The sequence below is a fragment of the Miniopterus natalensis genome, chromosome 4 (genome assembly GCF_054644295.1).
Source record: "Miniopterus natalensis isolate mMinNat1 chromosome 4, mMinNat1.hap1, whole genome shotgun sequence".
In the NCBI taxonomy this organism is placed as follows: domain Eukaryota; kingdom Metazoa; phylum Chordata; class Mammalia; order Chiroptera; family Miniopteridae; genus Miniopterus; species Miniopterus natalensis.
The window spans coordinates 71,827,461-71,848,834 of NC_142084.1; the positions used below are offsets into that span (position 1 = coordinate 71,827,461).

At 52.9% G+C, this 21,374-nt stretch overlaps 3 protein-coding genes across 3 annotated transcripts; 2 read left to right on the forward strand and 1 right to left on the reverse strand.

The window, feature by feature from the left end:
• The first annotated feature begins 1,009 nt into the window (after positions 1-1,009).
• IFI30 (IFI30 lysosomal thiol reductase) lies at positions 1,010-4,929 on the forward strand. Its single transcript, XM_016210735.2, has 7 exons — positions 1,010-1,672; positions 2,532-2,714; positions 2,803-2,877; positions 3,122-3,214; positions 3,993-4,145; positions 4,320-4,373; positions 4,456-4,929. The coding sequence occupies exons 1-7, from the start codon at positions 1,562-1,564 to the stop codon at positions 4,516-4,518; spliced, it is 732 nt and encodes a 243-aa protein (XP_016066221.1). The 5' UTR covers positions 1,010-1,561; the 3' UTR covers positions 4,519-4,929.
• A 3,238-nt stretch (positions 4,930-8,167) lies between these two features.
• Positions 8,168-11,087, forward strand: MPV17L2 (MPV17 mitochondrial inner membrane protein like 2). Its single transcript, XM_016210737.2, has 4 exons — positions 8,168-8,410; positions 9,132-9,302; positions 10,002-10,078; positions 10,177-11,087. Exons 1-4 carry the CDS (start codon positions 8,224-8,226, stop codon positions 10,360-10,362), a joined length of 621 nt encoding a protein of 206 aa, XP_016066223.1. The 5' UTR covers positions 8,168-8,223; the 3' UTR covers positions 10,363-11,087.
• A 47-nt stretch (positions 11,088-11,134) lies between these two features.
• On the reverse strand, positions 11,135-16,533 carry RAB3A (RAB3A, member RAS oncogene family). The gene is made up of 5 exons (XM_016210736.2): positions 16,407-16,533; positions 15,059-15,286; positions 13,930-14,048; positions 13,009-13,133; positions 11,135-11,946 (listed from the first exon to the last, which is right to left on the reverse strand). The coding sequence occupies exons 2-5, from the start codon at positions 15,284-15,286 to the stop codon at positions 11,756-11,758; spliced, it is 663 nt and encodes a 220-aa protein (XP_016066222.1). The 5' UTR covers positions 16,407-16,533; the 3' UTR covers positions 11,135-11,755.
• Positions 16,534-21,374: the final 4,841 nt, after the last annotated feature.

The following is a 21,374-nucleotide window of genomic DNA, read 5'->3' on the forward strand; positions in this document are numbered from 1 at the left end:
GGTTATGTGTATGAGTCCATCCAGAATTGTAGCAATTATATTTATCATTATTTCTTCCATCCTGCCCAGCACAGGGAGAGCATCCAACTAGCTCCCAAATCTGTGTTGCTTTTTCAGAGGCTTCAGGAAGGAAATGGGTTTTGCTAAGGGTCCTAAGGGATGGTATGGGTGAATCATCCAGCCATGGGGACTTAAGGCAAAGCCTGGCTCCCAACCTGTTGCTGTGAGCCTGCATGTGCAGGCTAGTGCTTCCCTAGACTGGAGGGGGACATGGGCTGTGGCGTTGGGGATTTGGCTGTACTCCAGGGCAGGTGTGGGCCTTTCCTCCTGTGGAGTTTGGTTCTGTGTCACAACTAGGATTTGAGGCCCTACAAAGTGTGACTATCTCAGTCATTCTCCCAATACCCCCAACTTCCAATCCTTCATCAGAGCTATTCTGTCTGCCTGCACTGCTGTCTTGTGTCAACCCCTCCTAGGGTCACAGCCCAGCTGCCCCACCTCCACCCCCAGTCTGAGGCAACTCTGCCTCTGAGTCCTTCATGGTGTTCTTATTCCCCAAACCTCCCTCTTCTCCCATTTTATAGACCAGGAAACTGAGGCTCCATCACTTGAGGTGCCCCAGCACAGTCCTGGGGCTAACCAGGTCTGACTGCTGGTTTGGGTCCTACACAGCCACCCCAAACCCCCACCCCATGGACATCATTCAGGCTTCCAGTAATTACTGTTCCAACCCCTGTTTATCACCCCATGGGAGCTTGCTAAGGGCAGGATGCACCCCCACCCCCATCCCCTGAGCCCCTGACCGTGGGAAGAAAACAGGCCATCTTCTCCCCCACCACCACCTTCTGGAGTCAGAGGTGGGGGCCAAGAGAAGTAAGTGCCCTACTGCTCTGGCTTCCTCTTTCTGGCTCAGCTTCGGCCAAGTCTGAGTCAACCCCACAGGACTAGTATCTGGGCTGGGGAGCTGGGGGGGGAGAGGGGGAGGGGCAGGGCCCCTGGGTTAGGAGTGGCAGGGGTCCCCGGCCAGGATAGGGAAATGGGCCTGGGCTGTGTAGCCAGTGCCCACTCTCAGGTAGGTGGTCGCACCCGCCCTCCCCAGGCCCTGATAGTGCATGAGTTCCCCAGCAAGGGGCAGGGGCCTAGACCACCCTAGCTGCCCCAGAGGAATGTGTGGCGAGAGAGGACCCTTCTGTCCCCCTCGATCTCTCTGTGTCTCTGTCTCTGAAGCCCCCACCCCAAGTCCACTCGGGGAGCTTGGACTCCAGCTTTATTGGCCTGGGCTGGACTGATTGTGGGGACGGGTGGGGATGAGGTGAACCGCTGAGCGGCGGGATGGCCATGTGATTGCTGTCCCTGTCCCTGCACCTGGCAGGATGGGGACAGAGGTGAGTTGGAAAGGGAGACCTAGAGAGAAGTACAGACACCTAGAGACGCCAGCCTGGTCCCAAGAGGCGTGGGCCCCAGGGGGCGGGTCCGGCCTAGGGGCAGGGCCACCGCTGGGTTAAAGGCAGCTCCTTCCCCTGGGCGCTGCTCTTGCAGCTGCGCCCGTGCTCACGCTGGGATGGCCTGGTCGCTACTCCTGCTGTTCCTGCCCGTGCTGCTGCTCCAGGTCCCCGCGGCGGCGCGCGCGTCCCCGCTGGACACACTCCCCGAGGGCGCGGCCCCCTGTAAGGTAGGTACCGAGACGGAGACCTGGCGGGGCAGCCGGGGGTCTGGAGGGGACACGCCGGGTAAGCGCGGAAAATCCCCCTGCTTAACCCCAGGCGCTGTGGCCATACTCTGGGAGTACTTTCGCTTTCCCATCTCCGGCTGAGACGCTCGGCTGTCGCCACCGGCCTCGCCCAAGGGTGCATTGAGCACCTACTGTGTACATCTAGGGTGGGAAAGGAGTTTCCTCTTGGAGGCCAGGGGAAGCCCAGACAAGCCTGCCTATGGCACCCGCATCCCTACTGGATGCACTCTGGCCAGGGAGGAGCTCCGAGTGTTTCTGGTGCCCCGCAAACATATGCGCCGGAGGCTGAGCGACTTGCTCACCAACCTGGGTGCCTGCCGCCCCTCGGCTGAAGCCGGAAGTCAGCATTTATTAGGTGCCACCTCCGCAGTGGACTTGGGAGGGGTTCACGTGGGCCCCTTGAGAGGAAGAGGAGTCAAAGCAGGTGTAGGGCCAACGCTCTGGGCATGAAGTGGCAGCAAATGAGCACCCACTAGTCTTCTGCGGTATGCGCCTCCGGGAAGGCGGGGTTGATGTCAGGGACCAGAAATGTGCTTGACTTGAGTCCTTAACTGCATATGGTTCCCCTGGGCCAGAGGTTTCACCTTACCTAGAAAAAAAAGCAAGAGCTGTGCATGAATTAAATGCCCACTGTATACAAGTCTGTCCCGTCTGTTTTGCAGCCAAACAGATTTAGGGAAGCAGTAAAGCCTCAGAGTCAGGAGAGCACTAAGGATGGAGCACTTACTATTTGCATCTCCCTTTCTGCAAGAAAACCAAGTAGGGCTACACTTGCTTCACACCGCTTCCTCCTGCACAGGCTGGTAACCTGTGCCCACACGTGCCCCTTGGGAAGCCCCGCGCACCACCTGTCAACGTGAGCCTCTATTATGAGGCACTGTGCCCTGGCTGCCGGTCCTTCCTCGTCCGAGAGCTGTTCCCAACATGGCTGATGGTCCTGGAGATCCTCAATGTCACTCTGGTGCCCTATGGAAATGCTAAGGTACATGGGTGCTGGGGAAACTAAGGCACATGGCCAAGGTTGGGGGACACCTGGCAGGCTGGCCAGTATTCACCCCACTGCCTTGCAGGAACAGAATGTCAGCGGCAAGTGGGAGTTCACGTGCCAGCATGGGGAGGAGGAGTGCAAGTTAAACAAGGTGGAGGTGAGCAGCCCCCAGAGTCCCACGTGCGGGATGCAGAGGCCCGGGAGGCTGCGGGTGGTAATGAAGATAAAATCCACGCTCAGAGGGGATTGGAACCAGCTCTCTCCCCTGCCAATGTGTGTCTATTTCATTGCAACTTCATTCATTGCTGTTAGTGGACACCCATGATTATTACCAGAGTGGTCTTGGCATGTTCTGTGTCCCCTCATGCCTTTGCCTGCCCATCCCCCATTCCCACCCCCAGGCCTGCCTGTTGGACCAGCTGACGTGGAACGCAGCCTTCCTATCCATTGTCTGCTTAGAGGAAATGGATGACATGGAGAACAGTCTGAAGCCGGTGAGTGACAACCCTTACTTGGCCCTGGTTGGGGGACCCTGGCCTTCCCTGCACTCAGACCCAGGTTCAAGCCTGACCCTAACTGCCACTCTCTGTATCGCCCCAGGGAAACACTCTTTCCTTTCTAAGCCTCAATCTTTGAATCAAGGGAAGGAAGATCTGGGGGTATGAGTAGATAAAGAGTGCTTTCTCTAGGAGCCTGTGAGCTGGGCTTCCATTAACAAGAATGTGTAGGGATACAGATGATGATCCTCCTCTGGGTAATGAGGATGACAAGACAGGCCCGCCTACCTCTCTGGAGGATTATGAAAAAGAGCTCCCAAAGGAATGACTCACCTGCCCTGATCATTTATTCATTCATCAAACATTCAGGCCACCCAGGAGGCCTCACCCTGGGACACCCCACCCTACAGAACCATAGTAGGGCTAGCAGAGTACAAAGGAGGAGGGACCCCTGAGAAGATGCTGAGGAAGTTAGAGGATGGGTGTTCCTGGTGGAGGGAACAGCACAGATGAAAGCTCTGAGGAAAATGTAGGGGTCAGGGGCTGCAGGTCTGGTCACAGGGGACTCAGGAGCAGCCTGAGCCCCTGCCTCGGGGGCCTCCACTTAGGCATATATGAAGCACCTGCTGTTTACATGCATTATTACATTGCTGTGGACCCAACTGTCCCCTGTTGCCAGTGAGGAAACAGAAACTTGGCTTGGGGGCCAACTGGGGAACTGTTGGGGAGATAACAAGGAGATAGCTGAGGCTCACTGCCCTTCCTCTGCCCTCAGTGCCTGCAGCTCTATGCCCCAAAGGTGTCCCCAGACACCATCATGGAGTGCGCAATGGGGGACCGCGGCACGCAGCTCTTGCACATGAATGCCCAACTTACAGACGCTCTGCAGCCACCCCACGAGTATGTGCCTTGGGTCGTCGTCAATGGGGTAAGAAGGCTTGTAGCCCTCAGGTTGGCCCCCAGGCGGGGACCAGGGTGATAGATGTACCTACCAGCCTGGGAGGTGGGAGGCAGGGGCCAGACTTAGGGCCATTTGCAGCCGCTTCTGGGCCTGGCATTGGTTGGTGAGGGCAGGTGGCACCTCCTGTCTTGCTTTGTGCAGAAACCTTTGGAAGACATGAGCCAGCTCCTAACCGTCGTGTGCCAGTTGTACCAGGTAAGCCAGACAGGCAACAGAGGGATTTAGTGGGTGGGGGTAGGGTCTCTTTCAGGCCCCAACTCACAACCATCTCCTCCAGGGTGAGAAGCCAGATGTCTGCCCATTCATGGCTAGCTCCCACAGGGATGTCTGCCTCAAGTGATAGCCGTTGCCCTTGGAGGGAGCTGATGGAGGAAGAATGAGCTCCCACCCGCCTTCATTTTTCTGATCCCTGACTTATCAGCTATGGCTTATCATCTGGATAACTTATACATTCCATAAAATCCAGACTCAACATTTTGCCCCAAGATCAAGAATCTTACCCCACTGAGAATGGTGCTACATCGAAACTAGTTTAATAAACGCTTCTAGATGTTGTGACAATATCCCTCCATTTCCCCACACCCCCAGCCTGTGACAACTGCTGTTCTTTTGTTTCTATGAGTTTTACTTTTTTAGATTCCATATATAAGTAAGATCATATAATATTTGTCCTGTGTCTTATTTCACTCAGCATAGTGTCCTCCAGGTTCCTCCATATTGTCACAAATAGCAGGATTTCCATATATATATATACACATATACATATATATATATACATATGTATATGTATATACACACACACACACACACACATACATACATATAGTCAAATAATATGTGTTGTCTCTTTTGTTAAAAAGAATCTCAAGGAAAGAACTTCTTTGGCAGATCTAATTAGTTTTGCCCTGATAATTTACACAGGTGCAGCAGGCATTCAGTTTGCTTTGCTGGAAGTTTCTGTAAGGAATCTCAGGTTGGACTTTGAAAAGCCTCTATCACTGGCTAACTAAAGTTGAGAAACTCTACCAGGTTTCACCTGCAGTATCTATGCCTCTTGGCAAATTACTTTCTTCTTTTTTAAAAAATTATTTTCTTGATTAGAGAAAGAGAAACATTGATTTGTTCCACTTATTTATGCATTTATTGGTTGATTCTTGTATGACCCGGGATTGAACCCACAACCTTAGCATATCGGAACAACTCTAACCACTGAGATACCAAGCCAGGGCTACTTTCTTCTTGACATTCCCAAAATGTTACAAGTATCTTGGTGGGCCAGGATCAACCTGTAAGACTGAACATGCAAGGCAGGTCTAAACAAATTTTCCTACGAGGATTTTGTAAATATCAGCTCCCAAAAGTGAAACTTGGTTCTTAAGTGAGGTTGTTGATGAAGTTTACCTGACTCTGTCCAGTGAATCATAATTTCACATTTTTAACCATGTTGAAAGATTTCCACCAAGATGCAGTAAAACCTGGTCTAGAATACCAGGTTGAGGTACTTCACAGCAATAGGAGGTGCTGAAGGATAATTTTCCCCAAAAAGGTAAAATCGCAACTCTCACACAGATGTAAAAATTAGCACGTCTTAAAAATTGTTAACTCATTATTGTTATTTTTTTTAATATATCTTTATTGATTTCAGAGAGAGGAAAGGAGAGAGAGGGAGAGAGAGAGATAGAAACATCAATGATGAGAGAGTCATCGATCAGCTGCCCCCTGCACACCTCCGACTGGGGGTCGAGCCCACAACCTGGACATGTGCCCTGACTGGGAATCGAACCCCAATCGCCTAGATCTTAGGTCAACGCTCAACCACTGAGCCACGCTCGGCCGGGCTGTTGACTCATTATTAATGAGGAGAACTGGTCAGGTGTTAACACTGAAAGGTTAAGGTCAGTGGTGCGCGGGCAGGCGAAATAGCCATCTCAGACGGGTGAATAAAGAAAAATTAAATTTATTAAAAGGGAATGGGGATATCCAAAGGGAAGGGCAACACAGCACTGAGCCAAAGGGTACTGGGTCCATGATGGCAGCAAAAATATACCTGAGGCAGTGAAATAAGAAAGACCATAGAAGCAGCAACAGGAGAGCCTAGGCTGGGCTGCTTTGGCTCACTGAGAAGTCAGAGAAAGAAGGGGGCCTTGGAGACAGGTTCAGGGGGTAAGCCTGGGACACACTACCACTGCCCATTGCTCCCCTGGTTGCAAGTCTCGTGGGGTCCCATCAGAAGGATAGAGATGGCACTGACATGCTCCCTCAGTGGGGAGCGAGCACTGGGTCCTTTGTCCTGAGTGTATTTATCTCTTTCTTGCAGGTAGGAAATCTTAGGGGAGGTCTCAGGGAAGCATCTCAATAGAAAATTCATCAGCTTTTCAGGTGTGCTCTTTCAGGGTCTGGTCTCCACTGATTGGTTGGTGCCAGAGCAGGGGGTCATTAGTCAATGTGCCTGGTCCTGAGGCAGCCAATGGGCCACTTGTCCGGTTTTGCTGTTTATCTGCACCTGGAGCTGCAAAACAACTGAGGCCTAGATGTTATATTTAGGGAGGAATGCTCAGGGGGTCTCAACCACCTGACCAGTGATATGCTGGGGGAGGATAGGTTACCCTGGGGACAAGTTCTTGTTTTCCCAGTTTCTCCCCTTGCTAGGCATCCGGGGCTTCCTGCCCTGTTGAGTCTCCATACCTGGGCTTCTGTACCTGGGTTTCTGTGCCTGGCCCATTAACAAACACCATTTGAAAGGAGATCCAAAGAACAAACATATTAGGAATATTAAAGTGAATGTGCAAAGGCAAAAATAATTTAGGGAGAATCTTTCCAACTGCAGAATTTATTTGCATATCCATAGGCAAAAATTATTTTTTGCTGTTATCAGTTATAACTAGAGCTTATAAAAAGTTTCCGTAGAATCAGAATCAGTATACTCTGAAGGGTGTCCTGTAATACAGGGCAATTTATTTTTTGTAAAATGACATATAATAAAGTTTAGTTTTTGCAGGCCAAAGTCTTTGTTGCAATTCCTCTGTAGTGAGAGTAAACAACACAAAAAGGAATGGGTATGTCTGTTCCAATAAAAGCCTTATTTTCAGGACATAGAAGTTTGAATTTCATATAATTTTCACATGCCCCAGAATATTATTTTGATTTTTTTTCCCCCTGACCAATGCAGAAATGTAAGAAACATTCTTAGCTCGTGGGCCTCACAAAAAGAGGCAGTGACAGGATTTGGCCCGCGGGCTGTAGTTTGCGACACCCTATTCCTGAAGCGTAGGTAATGCATAGGTTTCCACTGAAACTCACATTTTCCCTTACAGTAACATAGGGAGGGGCGTGGGGATATAATTATTTGTGCAGCATCAGAGTTGCTGCGAAATAAGTTAATGCACATAATGTGCTGGGAACAGTGCCTACCACTTTTATTATTATTGTAGAACTAAGGTCAGACGCCCAGCTAAAGTCAAGACCAAGGTCAGCTTCTGGACCTGACTCCCACTGGGCTGCGAGCGTAGCGGAACTGTAGCCCCACCCCCAATGCCGTGAGTCTTCTTGGGATTAGACTTCCGCCCCGGTAGCTGACATGGCCTGAATGCGGGCTCAGGAATTTCGCCAGAATCTGGGAATCCTGACGGCTATTAGACCACAGCGCGTGGTAACGGTCTAAGATTGGCCCTATCAACGGCGGGACGATAGGCGAAAGGGTGGTCAGAGATTGGTCAGGGCAGCACCGAGCTGGTAAGTAAGAGTTGTGGCGATGATTACCCATAGGCCAGTGCAGAAAGGGGCGAGGAAACACGCGCGAGACGTTAGCAATTGGCATGCGCGGCGTAGTGCGTCGCTTACTTGTGATTGGTCCATATGGCTATGCTTGACTTCGTTCAGCGATTGGCCAAGGGATGGGACCCTGGTCTTTTATTGGATAACATTTCTCGGGGCGGGCAAAGTGGAGCACTGAGCGGTCAGTGCTTGGCCATCTGGGCGCGGCCGGGAGGCACAATTGGCACCTGCAGGGTGGCCCGGGGCGCCGGTTCTTGGGTCCCCGCGCGCGATGGCATCGGGTGGCTGGCGCTGGCTGCGGGGCCTGTGGGCAGCGGGGCAGCCCATGTTCCAAGGCCGTGCCCTGCTCGTTACCAACACGCTGGGTTGTGGCGTTCTCATGGCGGCTGGTGACGGCGCACGCCAGTCCTGGGAGATCCGAGCCCGGCCCGGCCAGAAGTTTGACCCAAGGCGCTCAGGTGAGGAGGCCGACGCTGCTGGCCCTTGACCGCGGGGAACCTTTGACCCAGACCTCAGATTTGGAACCCCCTGGACTGGACCCGTGGGCCGTGACCTCTAATCCGTGGACTGAGTCCCCCGGGAGGACCCTTGATCTCCGCGTGCACCCTAGAACCTGACAGCCCCTACCCGGGTCTCCCCTCCCACTCGGGGTTCTCGGTCCCCCCCCCCCCCATCCCGGGTCTCTGTCCCTTCTTTTCCCCAGGTCCCTTTCCTCCAACTTGGGGGGGCGGGGCGGGGCGGTCTCCGTCCTCTTCCATACCTGGGGTTTCTGTCCACTCCCACCCCCCGGGTCTCTTCCCCGCCCACCGCATCTGCTTTCCTCCCACCTGTATTGAGGGATTGAGCACGCAGCCTGGGGAGCTGCACCCGGGGCAGGCAAGGGCACATGGTGTCTGGACCTCATCACCTTGCAATTGCGCCCTAGTCCCAGAGTTCTCTACCTGCTGTGCTTCGGTTTCCTCCACTGGAAATAGGGGTCATGGTAGAATCCCCTCGCAGGGTGTTGAAGGGATGAGGTGAGATGTAAAAGCAGCCCCTGGAATGGTGCCTGGCAGTGGGGTTAGTAATGGAAGAATATATGGGTGGGCTCTGGGAGGGCGTCAGACTTACCCAGGGAGAGACTGGATTGGGAGGTTTAAGGGACTGACATGGCCCCCTTGACTCTTGGACTGCCCTCAGTGAGCATGTTTGCTGTGGGCTGCAGCATGGGCCCCTTCCTACACTACTGGTACCTCTGGCTGGACCGCCTGTTCCCTGCATCTGGCCTCCGTGGACTTCCAAACGTCCTCAGGAAGGTCCTCATCGACCAGCTGGTGGCCTCTCCCATGCTGGGTGTCTGGTACTTCTTGGGTAAGGAGCCCCATGAGCTTGAGCTTTGCAAATCCTCTTAGGTCAGGAGGGGCAGAGCCAGCCTTGTGTTAAGAAGGATGCCCAGGTACATTTCTGATGCACCTCCTGTGTGGGTGGTCCTGGATTGGAAGCTGGGTTACAGTGGGAACAGGTCAGACCTAGTGGGGGTAGGTGTGAATGATAGAATCACAGACAGTGGTATAAGTGTAGGAGGAATGTCTGATGGGGCTGCCTCAGGGGGAGGGGGTTTGGAAGGGGTTCCCAAAGGAGAGGAACTCAGAGACCTGAAGGAGTCAGCAGGCAGAGGAACAGCCCGAAGGAAGAGGAGCCAAGACTGGGGTTTGATGGGGCACAGTCACCCCAGCCCTTCCCTCTAGGAAGAAAGTCCTCACCTATTCTCCACCTCCCAGGCTTAGTTTCCTAACTAAGGCTGTTTTATTACCTGTTTTATTACCTGTGAAGGACAGGTAATAAAATAGCCTCAGCATCAGGAAGGGTGTGTCTCCATCCTTCAGATGGACCTGTCTCCCTCACTGTGACCCACTTGATCTGTGTTGTTTCCGCAAACCTACCACCCTACTGTATAAGCTTTCAAATGTCAGGTTCCTCTGCCTGGGACACTTTGTCCCTCAGGGGTCCTGCCCCACTGGCTCCATCATTGGGACTCCCCAGCCTCTGACACTCTCATCTCCTCCCCAGGTCTTGGTAGTCTAGAGGGCCAGTCCCTGGAAGAGAGCTGCCAGGAGCTTCGGGACAAGTTCTGGGAATTCTACAAGGTGGGCATGTCATCCCAGGCTCTACCCACCCTGTTCATTCTCCTCCCTCTCACAGCTTTCTAGCCCCACCCTTTACCACATTCTGTCCCTCCCCACAGGCTGATTGGTGTGTGTGGCCTGCTGCGCAGCTGGTGAACTTCCTCTTTGTGCCCCCCCAGTTCCGAGTCACCTACATCAACGGCCTGACACTGGGCTGGGACACATACCTCTCCTACCTGAAGTACCGGGTGAGCCCAGTGGACAGACCAGGCACCCAGAAAACTCCTCAGGGGCCACACATGTGAGCTCCAAATGGCAGTACAGCTCCCCTCCCGGGTGAGGGCCTCCTGTGCCCTTGACAATCTGCACCCCATGGTTGGTGGGAGGGAAGCTGATCACCAGTAGGTGAAGACTGAGCACCTCTCAGTTGTCTAACAGAACCTTGGCCAGGTCCCTGCCCTCATCGTTTCAGCAAGGATGACCCCAGCCCCCAGACAAGTGGAGGGCTTGGTGAGGAGCCCGAAGGAAGAGATGAATGTGGCATGTGACTAGACTCTCTTGTGTGGACAGATCCCAAGCCCCCTGACACTCCCAGTTTGAGTGGCCCTGTGCAGACTGAGTTGCCCCACCCCCTTGACAGGATGCCAGACAAGGCAAAACTTACTTCCCTCCTGGGCATCTGGCTGGGCTGCCCCTTCCAAGTCCACTACCAGACCTTAGTCTTCCCATCTGGAACACAACCATGAAGATGGACAGTCATCCCCCAGGTATTCTCACTTCGAGCCTCTGTGACCAGGATGTCCCATCCTCAGGATGGGACCCCAACCACCCAGCCAGCCCCAACCCCTCAACTGTGGACTGGGCTCTGAGCCCTGGAACAAAGGTGGGGACATTGCCCATCCACTCTGAGCAGGGCCTACCCAGGAGCCTGGCCCCCAGGATCTGGAGCCAGGCATCCCCAGTGTTGTGTGTCGTGTTCTGATCGTGAGCTGTGGAAACTTCATTAAATTCTCTCTCTAATTGAAAATTTCACAGATGACCATAGCCAGCGCTGGCAGGCAGCACTCATAGACATAGCATCGTCCATTTGTTTTATTGGATGTGTGTAGTGTTGTTATGACATCTCCTGGGGGACTGGGGGCACATTTGACACTCATGATGTCAGACAGGTCTGTGGGGGGTGTTCTCAGGGTGGTAACCACAGTAGCCCCTTTTTTAAAAAAAAAGTAAGACTTGGGGCCAGGAGCCATGTGGGCCATTGCCCGACTCTGACCCACCCTCTGGTCCATGCTAAGATCCCACTGTGGCCTTGGCCCACTGTGTCACAGCTAACGGACTGGCAGGCTATCTTCCATCACCTGGTCACCCTGCCCTCAGGTGTCATCTCGACTCCTCTTCAAAACAGAACTATTAATGGGGGTGAATTTTTAAAAAGGTGGGGTGTGGAGAAGAGGATGAGTGGTGAGTTTGCAGGGCAAAGACACGCCACGGCAGAGCAGAAACAGGGCTGTATGTACAGGGCGGGGTGCAGGGGGTGGTGGTGCCAAGGCCCCAGGGGAATCTCCAATAAATAAATAAATAGCTACAATAATAAATAAGGGTGACGGGCTAGGGCTAAGTTGGGGCAGGGGTCTTGTGCCCATGGCCAGGAGGGGCCGGGGGGGGCGGGGAGCAGGGCAGGGACGGGTGGGCCAGCTCTCAGCAGGCGCAGTCCTGGTGCGGGGGCGCCTGCTGGTCCGTGAGCTGTGGGCCCTGCTTGGCGCCTGTGACAGCAGGGTCAGCTGTATCCAGTGACTCGGACATCTTCTCACAGATGACATCTACCAGGCGCTCAAAGGTCTGCTTGACATTAATGTTGTCCTTGGCACTTGCCTCAAAGAACTCAAACCCTGTGGTCAGGAAAGGAATGGGTGAAGACATTGGGCCCCCCACTCCCAAAGACACTTCTCTGAGGTCAGAAATAACGAGGTTCCTAGTGCCAACTACACCATAAAGGCACTGGCAAGTCCCAGGGAAGTAACATTGAACTGGGTCAGCTCTGTATTTCCTGCACTCCCTTCACCCTAAAACTCCCCTTCTTGGCCCTGGCAGGTTAGCTCAGTTGGTTAGAGTGTCGTCCTGATATGCCAAGGTTGCTGGTTCGATCTCCGGTCGGGAGACATACAAGAAACAACCAATGAATACATAAATAAGGGAAACAACAAAGTAATGTTTCTCTCTCTCTAAAATCAATAAATTTTTACGAACACATACAAAATACTGTCCCCTTCTCATTGTCCCCAAGGCCCTGGTATGAACCACTCTCCTGCTCCCACACTCAGCCCAGCCCCATATACTGTCCCTGGTGGCATCTGACATTCAAATCCAGCCATGCCCGCTCCTGCTCATACCCTGTGACTCTATTGCCCTTGGAAGAGTCCCGGCTCTTCAGCATGTGGTCAGGCTCAGTGCGATTTGCCATATTTCATCCCAGTTACCCTCATGTTGCAGCTGTGTAAAAGTATGTGCCAAAATGCGTTGGATCTTTCCCACCTTTGGCCTTCTCCCAAGGTGTTTCCTCTGCCTGAAGGACCATCCTTTCTTCAAGTACCAGATGTAATGTCCTCCCTCCACGAGGCCTTTGAGGCAGTCCCCACTGGACTCCCCCAGCCTAAGTCCTATTCCACAAAGCTGAAGGCCTCTTGGGTGCCCAGCAACACCCAGCATGAGGCTGGGCAGTGAGAGTGTCAGAATGAATCAGAAACTTCCTGCATAGTGAACTACGAATCTACCAAGATCCACCTCACATGGCTCCTGGGTCAAGGCCAGTTTGCAGAAAGCATAAATTGTCTGAATTTGCATCCAGGCCCCATCCTGGCTTTGCTGTGAGACCTTGGGTGTGTCCCCTCCTCTCTCAGGGCTTCAGTGTCTCTCTTCTAGTCTATAGGTGTCCAGCCCCTCCGGGTACTCACCAAGGTGGTCAGCCAGCTGCCGACCACGTTCTGATGACACCACTCGCTCATCTTCCATGTCACACTTGTTCCCCACCAGCAGCACCTGGGCATTATCCCATGAGTAGGTCTTGATCTGAGTTGACCTGGAGGACAGGACAACAGGGGCAGGTTAGGGTTTGGAGGATCCAAGCTCCACTTCGTCACCCTACTCCAGTCCCCGCTCCCCATTATTCCATGAGCCTTGGCAGGTTCAGTTTCTCCTCCAGCCTTTGTCCTACCAGAAACACCCTGCTGTCTCTGGGTGTCTATTTCAGCAGTTCCCTGATCGACAAAATCTCAAGCAGCCTCTTTCACCCTTCCCAGATCCCTGCCCCCAGAGAGAATTTCTCCCTCCTCAGCAAAATCAGAAATTTTCTTCAAATTTATCGTTACTGCCCAGCCAGCATGGCTCAGCAGTTGAACATGGACCTATGATCCAGGAGATGGCAGTTCAATTCCCAGTCAGGGCACATGCCCAAGGTTGTGGGCTCGATCCCCAGTAGGAGGTGTGCAGGAGGCAGCCGATGTTTCTATCTCTCCCTCTCCCTTCCTGTCTGAAATCAATAAAGACATTTAAAAAATTTTTATCATTATTTCTGGGCAGAAATGTAAATGTTTAAGCCCTTTAACCTGTGTAAACTGTCATATTTTCTGTCCCCCCGTCCCCAGGTTATTTTTCTATATGTTTAGTTTCATTTTTGCACCTGAAATCCTCTTTTCCCATTATTTTGAGCCAATGATGCCATTTTAATGATCGTAGATTGACAGCAGGTCTGAGACCCCAATATTGTTATTTATATATCTGCCAGGGAGCTGGGTCTCCCTCATCAGCCTGCACCCTAGGCTTTGCACCAAAGCCAGCTCAGAAGACAGTCTGAGAGGAGGTGAGGGTGTGCTCACCAGTCCTGCACAGCATTGAAGGACTCCTCGTTGGTGATGTCATACATGAGGATGAAGCCCATGGCACCCCGGTAGTAGGCTGTGGTGATAGTTCGGTACCGCTCTTGCCCTGCCGTGTCCTGGGAAAGAAGAGACGGGGTCAAAGACCCACATGTAAGTTCTTCAGTGGAAATGAGCTCTGAGACAGTCCAGTCCAGCTCCCTCAAGACCCAGAGAGGAGTCGGAGCTTGCCCAGAGGCAAGGGAGCAGAACCAGCCAGCCACCTGCACCAAGAATGTGGTGCTCAATCATCCTATAGTGTCTAGTACCTGAAGAATTGTTCCCTCATTCACCAATACATGTGTACAGGGCACTGCCCTGTGCCACACACCACACGGCACTGGGAACACAGCTGTAAACAAATAGACAAAAATCACTGCCCTTGTGGAACTGATAGCTCAATGCAGGAAACAGACAATAAACACACGAAAAGGAAGAAAATATATCCAATGTCAGAGGGTGATAAGGATTGAAGAGGAAAATAAAGCCTGACTGGGATGGGCAGTGTGGGCTGGAGCAGGGTTTAAAAACCTAAAGGAAGTGACAAGAGCACAGCCAGGCCAAAGATGCTTATGTGGGACTGCCTGGAGTGTTTGAGGAACAATGAGGAGGCAGAGGCAGCAATGGAGGGAGGGACAGACCAGGCAGGATCTCCTAGGCAGGGGAGGGGGTTGGGGTTTACCCTGTGTGAGGTGGGAGCCTATGGAGGCTCCCTCAGGCCTCTGAGGGTTTGTGGGAGGTAGCCAGGAGACCCTGGGGAGGTGCCTGTCCCAGGCAATGAGGTTGGGGGCCAACACCTGGTGAAACCTCAGACTCACATGGAAGAACTTGCAGATGAGGAAACTGAGGCACCAAGCCCAGTGATGCTCCTGCAGATATCAGGTGTAGGAAAGAACCCAGCATTGGCTCATCCCCCAGCCCTGGAGAGCACCGATTAAGCTCCAATGGAAGAGGAGGGGCTCTCTCTTCTGTGCCTTTGGTACACAGTAGTCACATGGTAAATGCTCAGTTGTGTGAATGAATGAAAGAGATAGGCAAAGCTGGGGCTGCTTTTCCAGGAAGGGAGAGTGAACCCCCCAGCAGGACCCACCCAGATCTGCAGCTTGATCCTCTTGTCATTGCGGTAGATAGTCTTGACCTTGAAGTCTATGCCCACAGTGCTGACAAAGGCAGGTGTGAAGGAGTCATCTGCATAGCGGAAGAGGAAGGATGTCTTGCCCACGCTGCTGTTACCGATGATGAGGATCTTGAACATGTAGTCGAAATTCTGGTCCGAGGATTCCTTCTGTCCATAGCGCGAGTCTGTGGCCGACGCCATCTGGGAATGTGGGGCGTGGGCTAGTGTGAGGTGTCCCCTGCCATCCCCAGGCCCAGGCCCAGGATAGAGAAAACTCTAGAGCCACAGAAAGGAACTAGCATGCCACCAGAAGCCCCAGTACTAACTGTGGAGCCCAGGGCAGAGGGACCACTGTGACCTTGAAAGGCAGGGAAGGGGGGGTGGTATTTCAGTGAGGAGTTCAGATAAACAGGGATGGGGACACCCCTGCAGCCCCCTTCAGCAGGCCTGTGCCCCAGGTCAGGCTGTAACCCTAAACCCTATGACTGTGCCCGGAGGGGGTAACTGCGGCAGGCCCCGCCCCCCATCAATCATTTATGTTCCTCAGAACTCAACGCAGGCACACCTGGACAGTCCGACTGGAGGCACCTCTGCAGCCCCTCTTCCCTAGGACTCCCAAGGTGGGGGAGCTCAAGCTGAGGCAGCTGCATCACGTGATAGGGGTGGAGTGTGCACACACTCACATGCACACAGCAGAGCACACACCCGTTAAAAGCGCGTGCACAAGAGGGTCGAACACACTGGGTACCCAGAACAGAGATGCAGCCACTTGTCTTCACACCGACATGCATATACAAAGGTGCAAACCCACACGTGCACACGGCGCCCTCCACCCATGCAGGGGTGTGTATGTAACCGACACGGGCACGAATTCCCGTGTACGTATGCACACGGCCGTGCACGCACACGCACACGCACAATCCATGCGTTTCTCTCCACAAGCGTGCAGCAAGGGCACACTTGGGTCAGGACCCACACGGGTCACACGAGCATATCCAGGTACACACGCAAGGGTACACACAGACCCGCTGACACAGGCGGGCGCGCACTCGCGTGTGCAAACCCCGCGCACGCGCACGCACAGCTTCCCGCAAGGCACTCGCCTCCCCTCCCCCTCCGCTGCAGAGGCGGGGGGTGAGGGGGATGAGGGTCGAGCAGGTGAGGGGAGCCAGGGCCCTACTCCTCCCCAGGCCTGCGACTGCCTCATCCTCCTTCCTTTAACCCCCACCAACCTCGTCCCCCACCCCCGCCAGCCCATCAGTCAGATGAAGGTTATTTAGGTGCTTTGAGCGGGAGCGCACCGGGCCTCCCAGGAGCTCACCTTGCCCTGCACCGATGCGGTGTCAACCTTAGCAACGGCGACTTTCTTGGCAGCGCCGGTGACGAGCCCCCAGTGCGCTGATGTAGGGCTGCGCGGCAGCAGCTCGAGCCCCTGCAGTCTGCGGTGACGTCCTGCAAAGAGCGGGGTGGGTCCTCGCATGCAGATACAGCTGTGACGCCATCCTGGGGCGGAGCCGCGCTAAAAGCTGTGGCTCACTGACGCCCACAGAGCTGGGAGGGGCGTGGCTCCCGTGCAGATTGACACACAAATGGGGCGGGGCCCACCGTGCGCATCCAGTAGCGGGCGGTAACGTAACAGGAGGGGAGGAATTGCCTTCAGGCCCCGCCTCTTGTAAATGTCATGGAGGCGGGACTGCGCAGCAACCTCTAACTGGCTTAAGCCCTCGAGCGACGGGTCGAGTACCCAATCAGTGATTATCATTTTCCTCCTTCTGTCCAGTAGTGGCTCCCCAGCCGCTGGTGAGGAGAGGCCAAGGCCTTGGCAGAGCCCGGGTGTTCAGGGGGCGTTCCCCTTCCCCTCCTCCGCTCATCCAGGTGGGACATCTGGCGGTCCCCACCCAGGCCTGGTTGCTGTGACCTCTCATCAGACTCTCCCTATTCCTATCTCCAATTTTTCAGAAAAGAGGAACAGAGGTCGAGAGCTGCTCCATACCTCCTATTTATGGGGTTCAAAATAAATTAGTACAAAAGAAGAAAAAGCGGAAATAGGAGTTGAGAGAGACCCTGTCCATTTTCTGAGATGTAAGACCTCCTAAGTGGGCTGGGCTGATAGAAGCACCAATATGTTTCAGAGGTGAAATAAGAACTAGGGACCAGGCCGGCCGGGTGTGGCTCAGCGGTTGAGTGTCGGCCTAGGATCCAGGAGATTGCGGTTCGATTCCCGGTCAGGGCCCATGCCCGGGTTGCGGGCTCGCAGCCGATCAATGACCCTCTCATCATTGATGTTTCTCTCTCTCTCTCTCTCTCTCTCTCTCTCCCTCTCCCTTCCTCTCTCTAAAATCAATAAAGATAAATTTTTAAAAAACAAATAGGGACCAATAGAGTCAACCCTCCCCACCAATTCCCAGAAAAATGTAAGGGGCTGATGGGCGCTCCAACCACCCCACCCTGCCTGAGCCCCATTTGCCAGAGAAAATTTCTAAGAAAAGGCAGAAATAGAGCAGAGAAACTGCCTGTCCCCTAAACATGCAAAGCTTACAATAAAAGGCCCAGGAACAAGGAGGGTAGGAGGGAGGCTTCGAGATCCAACAATAAAGAGGCCGGGCTGGAAGAGGCTTCACCCCTCCCTGGTTCCTAGTTAAGACAGGGCTGGGGAAACAAGACTCAGAGTGGAGACTCTGGGGGCTGAGATGCTCCATTGTTTTCCCCCCAGAATCTTGAGGGGGGGATCAGAATTGCGGGGGGGCGGAAGAATGAGACACCTGTTCCCCATTCCAGGTCTCTGTCCCAATTCCTTCAGGTCCCCAGACCCAGGAGGGGGCATATGGCCCCAGGAGAATCCTGATCCTCCCCCCCCCCCCCCCCCCCCCCCCCGCATGCAGGGATAGGGGGAGGGTCTCGTCCTGTTCATAAAAAGCTCTCCAGCTGCTGAGGCGAGGAGAGACCAGAATAACTTTGTGCCTGGAGACAGCACCCTCAGTCCACGCATACCCCCAGCGCTCTGGAAGTGCAGAATGTCCCTCTCGCTCTGCTTGCATTCGGGAAATCTGTTTTACCTAAGGGTAACTAATATTTTTGTCCATCTTCCCCACTTAGACTATAAAAGTATCACAAACCCACTGCAGAGAATTGTGAAAATTTATAAAAAAACATAAACAAATGAAAAACAAATAAATAAAATCCACCCCAAGTTCCCCCCAGGCAGAGACTGGCAGTAGAATCCTAGTTCTGAGTGTCTCGTCCAGACCCACAGTGGAAGTGATGTTTGAGGCGACTTGGCTCCCTGACCCTCCTGCTTCATGGCTTCATATGTAGGTGGCACTCAGAAATACCTGTTTTTTCTCCAGGGGGAAAAAATCCCACAAAAATGTGCACCAGCTTCTGCCTAGACAAATTTGTATTTTAACATAAAAATAATGCAAGTCCTCTATTGTTAAGGATCAACATTTGGCTCTGGAATTAGGGATGAAGGGGGCTTCATGTTTGGGAGGTCTCCTGCCTGGCAGGAGAGACAGAGCTGGGTGGGAGAAGCACCCCAAACCCTCCCAGGTCCAGCCTCACTCAGTAAAGTCCAAACTCCTCCTTGAAACCCAGATTCCACAAGGTCCCCACCAGCTACCCCCCATCCCATCTTTCTCCTCCAGTCAGACACTCCTTCACTGGTTCCAGGTGTGATCCTGCCTCAGGTCATTTGCACCTGCTGTTAGCTTTGCCTGGAGCACTTTTTCCCCAGCTCTCCCCTCCCCTGGCTCTCTCATCCCCTTCAGATCTTGATCAACACCACCTCCTCCTTCCAGAGGTTCCAATTTCACCCTGTCACCTCCTGTTACGTCACCATATTTTTCTTTCCTGACATATCAGAAATGATTATGTTGATGTCTTTATCCATTAGCTATCTGTGAGCTCTGAGAGCACCTAGACCTCTGATGCAGTGGGTGTCCTGTGATGGTATGGCATGGAGGGAGGATAGAGGGAGGGTGGGTCATTTGGACCAGGGAGTTTAGGGACAATCTCTTTGAAGAACTGACATTTGAGCAGGAACCTGAAGGAGAAGTTGGCCACAGGGAGAGTGGGGGAACAGCAAGTGAGTGCAAAGGCCCTGAGGCTGGAACTCACTAAACAAGCTTAAGTGATAGCCTCTCTCCAGTTCTGTTAGGGAGGTGGAGCAGGCAACTTTTTCTTCTTTAATAGAAGGCAAACTAAGGCACTGAGAGTCACCCTAGGGGGTCACAAGGGATAAAAGTTCCAAGGGGCCTTAAAGACCTCCTCCTAACCTCCTCTTTGGGTTTAGGATGGGTCACAAAGGCAGGGACACTGAACAGCATAAAGTGGGGAACTTGGAGCATGTGAGTGACTTCAATCACCCCCTCTGTGGACCTCAGTTTCTACATCTGTGAAATGGAAGAAGGAAGAGGCAAAGTTGATTTGTACTTTGAGCATGTATCTCAGTGCCTAGCTCAGGACACACTTTGCTGAAATGTTACCTGTTGTTGCAATTATGTGACCCTCACAAAGATCCCACTTTATCCATCAAATGACAAAGGCTTCGGAAGGTTAAGGGACTTGTTGAAGTTGTAAAGTCCATTTTGGGGGACACTGAGGACAGTGCAGTGGACCTGGCCCAGGCATCCCAGGATCATGGTCTGGAGAGTGCGTCGGACATGAATCAAAGAATTCCCTAGAGCTTCCACCAGTGCGAGCCTGGGGTGGGGTATTAGGGAGGACCTCCCAGAGGAGGGGTCGCTGAGCTGAAACCCAAAGGGTGAGGACAACGGGGGAAAGAAGCATTCTAGGTGGTGGGTAGAGCATGCGCAAAGGCCCCAAGGTGGGGCTGTGCTTGGGGTGTGGGAAGCCAGGGTGGGTAGAGTGCAATCAGTAAGGGGGAGTGGGAGGGATGCCTGTAGCCCAAATTAAAGGGGGATATATGAGTGTTCTTATGAATGGATAGAGAAAAATCCAGAGGGAAATAAGGTGAAATGCTGAAGACAGATGGTTTATGGGTGAGGTTATAACTGAATTTTATTTTCTTCTTTATGTTTCCATTATTTCCAAATTATCTAAGGTGAACATGTACTACTTGTAAGTAAAAGGGGAGGGAGAAAAAATTGTAAATGAGCATCCCCTAAATCTCTGCCTTTTAAAGATCTGGGAGCAAATTCACCAGATGATGTTTAATTCTCCCTCTGTAGAATTTGACCATTAATTGTGATGATAAATTATCAATGGAATCATTTAGTAATGAAGCAAGCTGCTCTGGAAACCAGAGGCTGCTGGGAGGACCTGTGTCACACATAAATTTTCAGGCACACTGAAAAGGAGGCAAGTTTCGGGGTGGAATACTGAGCCTTCTGGAGATGGGAATTGAACCTGAGACTTGAACACAGAGCCGCCAAGTCCACTCCTGCCCCAGGCTGAGCTCCAACAAGCGAGATGCAGGAAGAGCAGCCAACCAGACTAACAGGACCCCCAAATTTGTCACCCCTCCAGCTACAAGGGGGTGCCGCTGGCTAAGGTCCAGTGCCCGAAGCATGGCTTTGAGCAAGCAACAGGACTGCTCTGTGCCTCATTTTCCCCATCCATGAAATGGAAGTGATACTAGTTTTCGTTAATAAGGTTTATTTAACCCCAGAGAAATGTTCAATGCCCCAAATTTCTAAGATATTTCAGGGTGTTCACAGACACTGCCCCTCAACCAAAGTTTACCCAAATACTAGGATCAGGCCATAGAGGGGAAACTGAGGCCCAGGAGACCTCCATAAGAGTCTGGGCACCCTCAGAACCAGGAGATACAGAGACCCACCATAGAGGGGGACAGGAATTGTGTGATTTTGTTGCTGTCCTATAAGAGGGAGAACGGGGGGACAGCAGTAAGTCCTGGGGTCAGAGAGAATAGGTGCACCCAGAGACACCGCTGAAGACAAATTACAGCTACTCGAAGCAATAGCTGATGTACAAGCAGCAACAGGACACGTCAGCCTTCAGAGATGTCCCCACACAGTGCCCTCTTTGCTGCCCCCTTACCACCCCCTTCCAGAGCTCCAGAACCAGAGCTGGGACTGGACAAAGCTTTGGTGCCACACATTTCCCCATTCAAGGTCCCATTCTCCTGCGGGGAGCTGCCCAGCAGATGAAAGGGAGGTGCCCGTGGGGAACATCTCCTTGTGGCTGACTCCTCACCCCCTTGCGCAAGGATACCCTAGAGGTACATAGCAGGCACAAGCCTGGCACATAGTAGGTGCCCAATAAATATCTGATAAAGAATGAAAGAGTAAGTGATGGATGTGGCTCA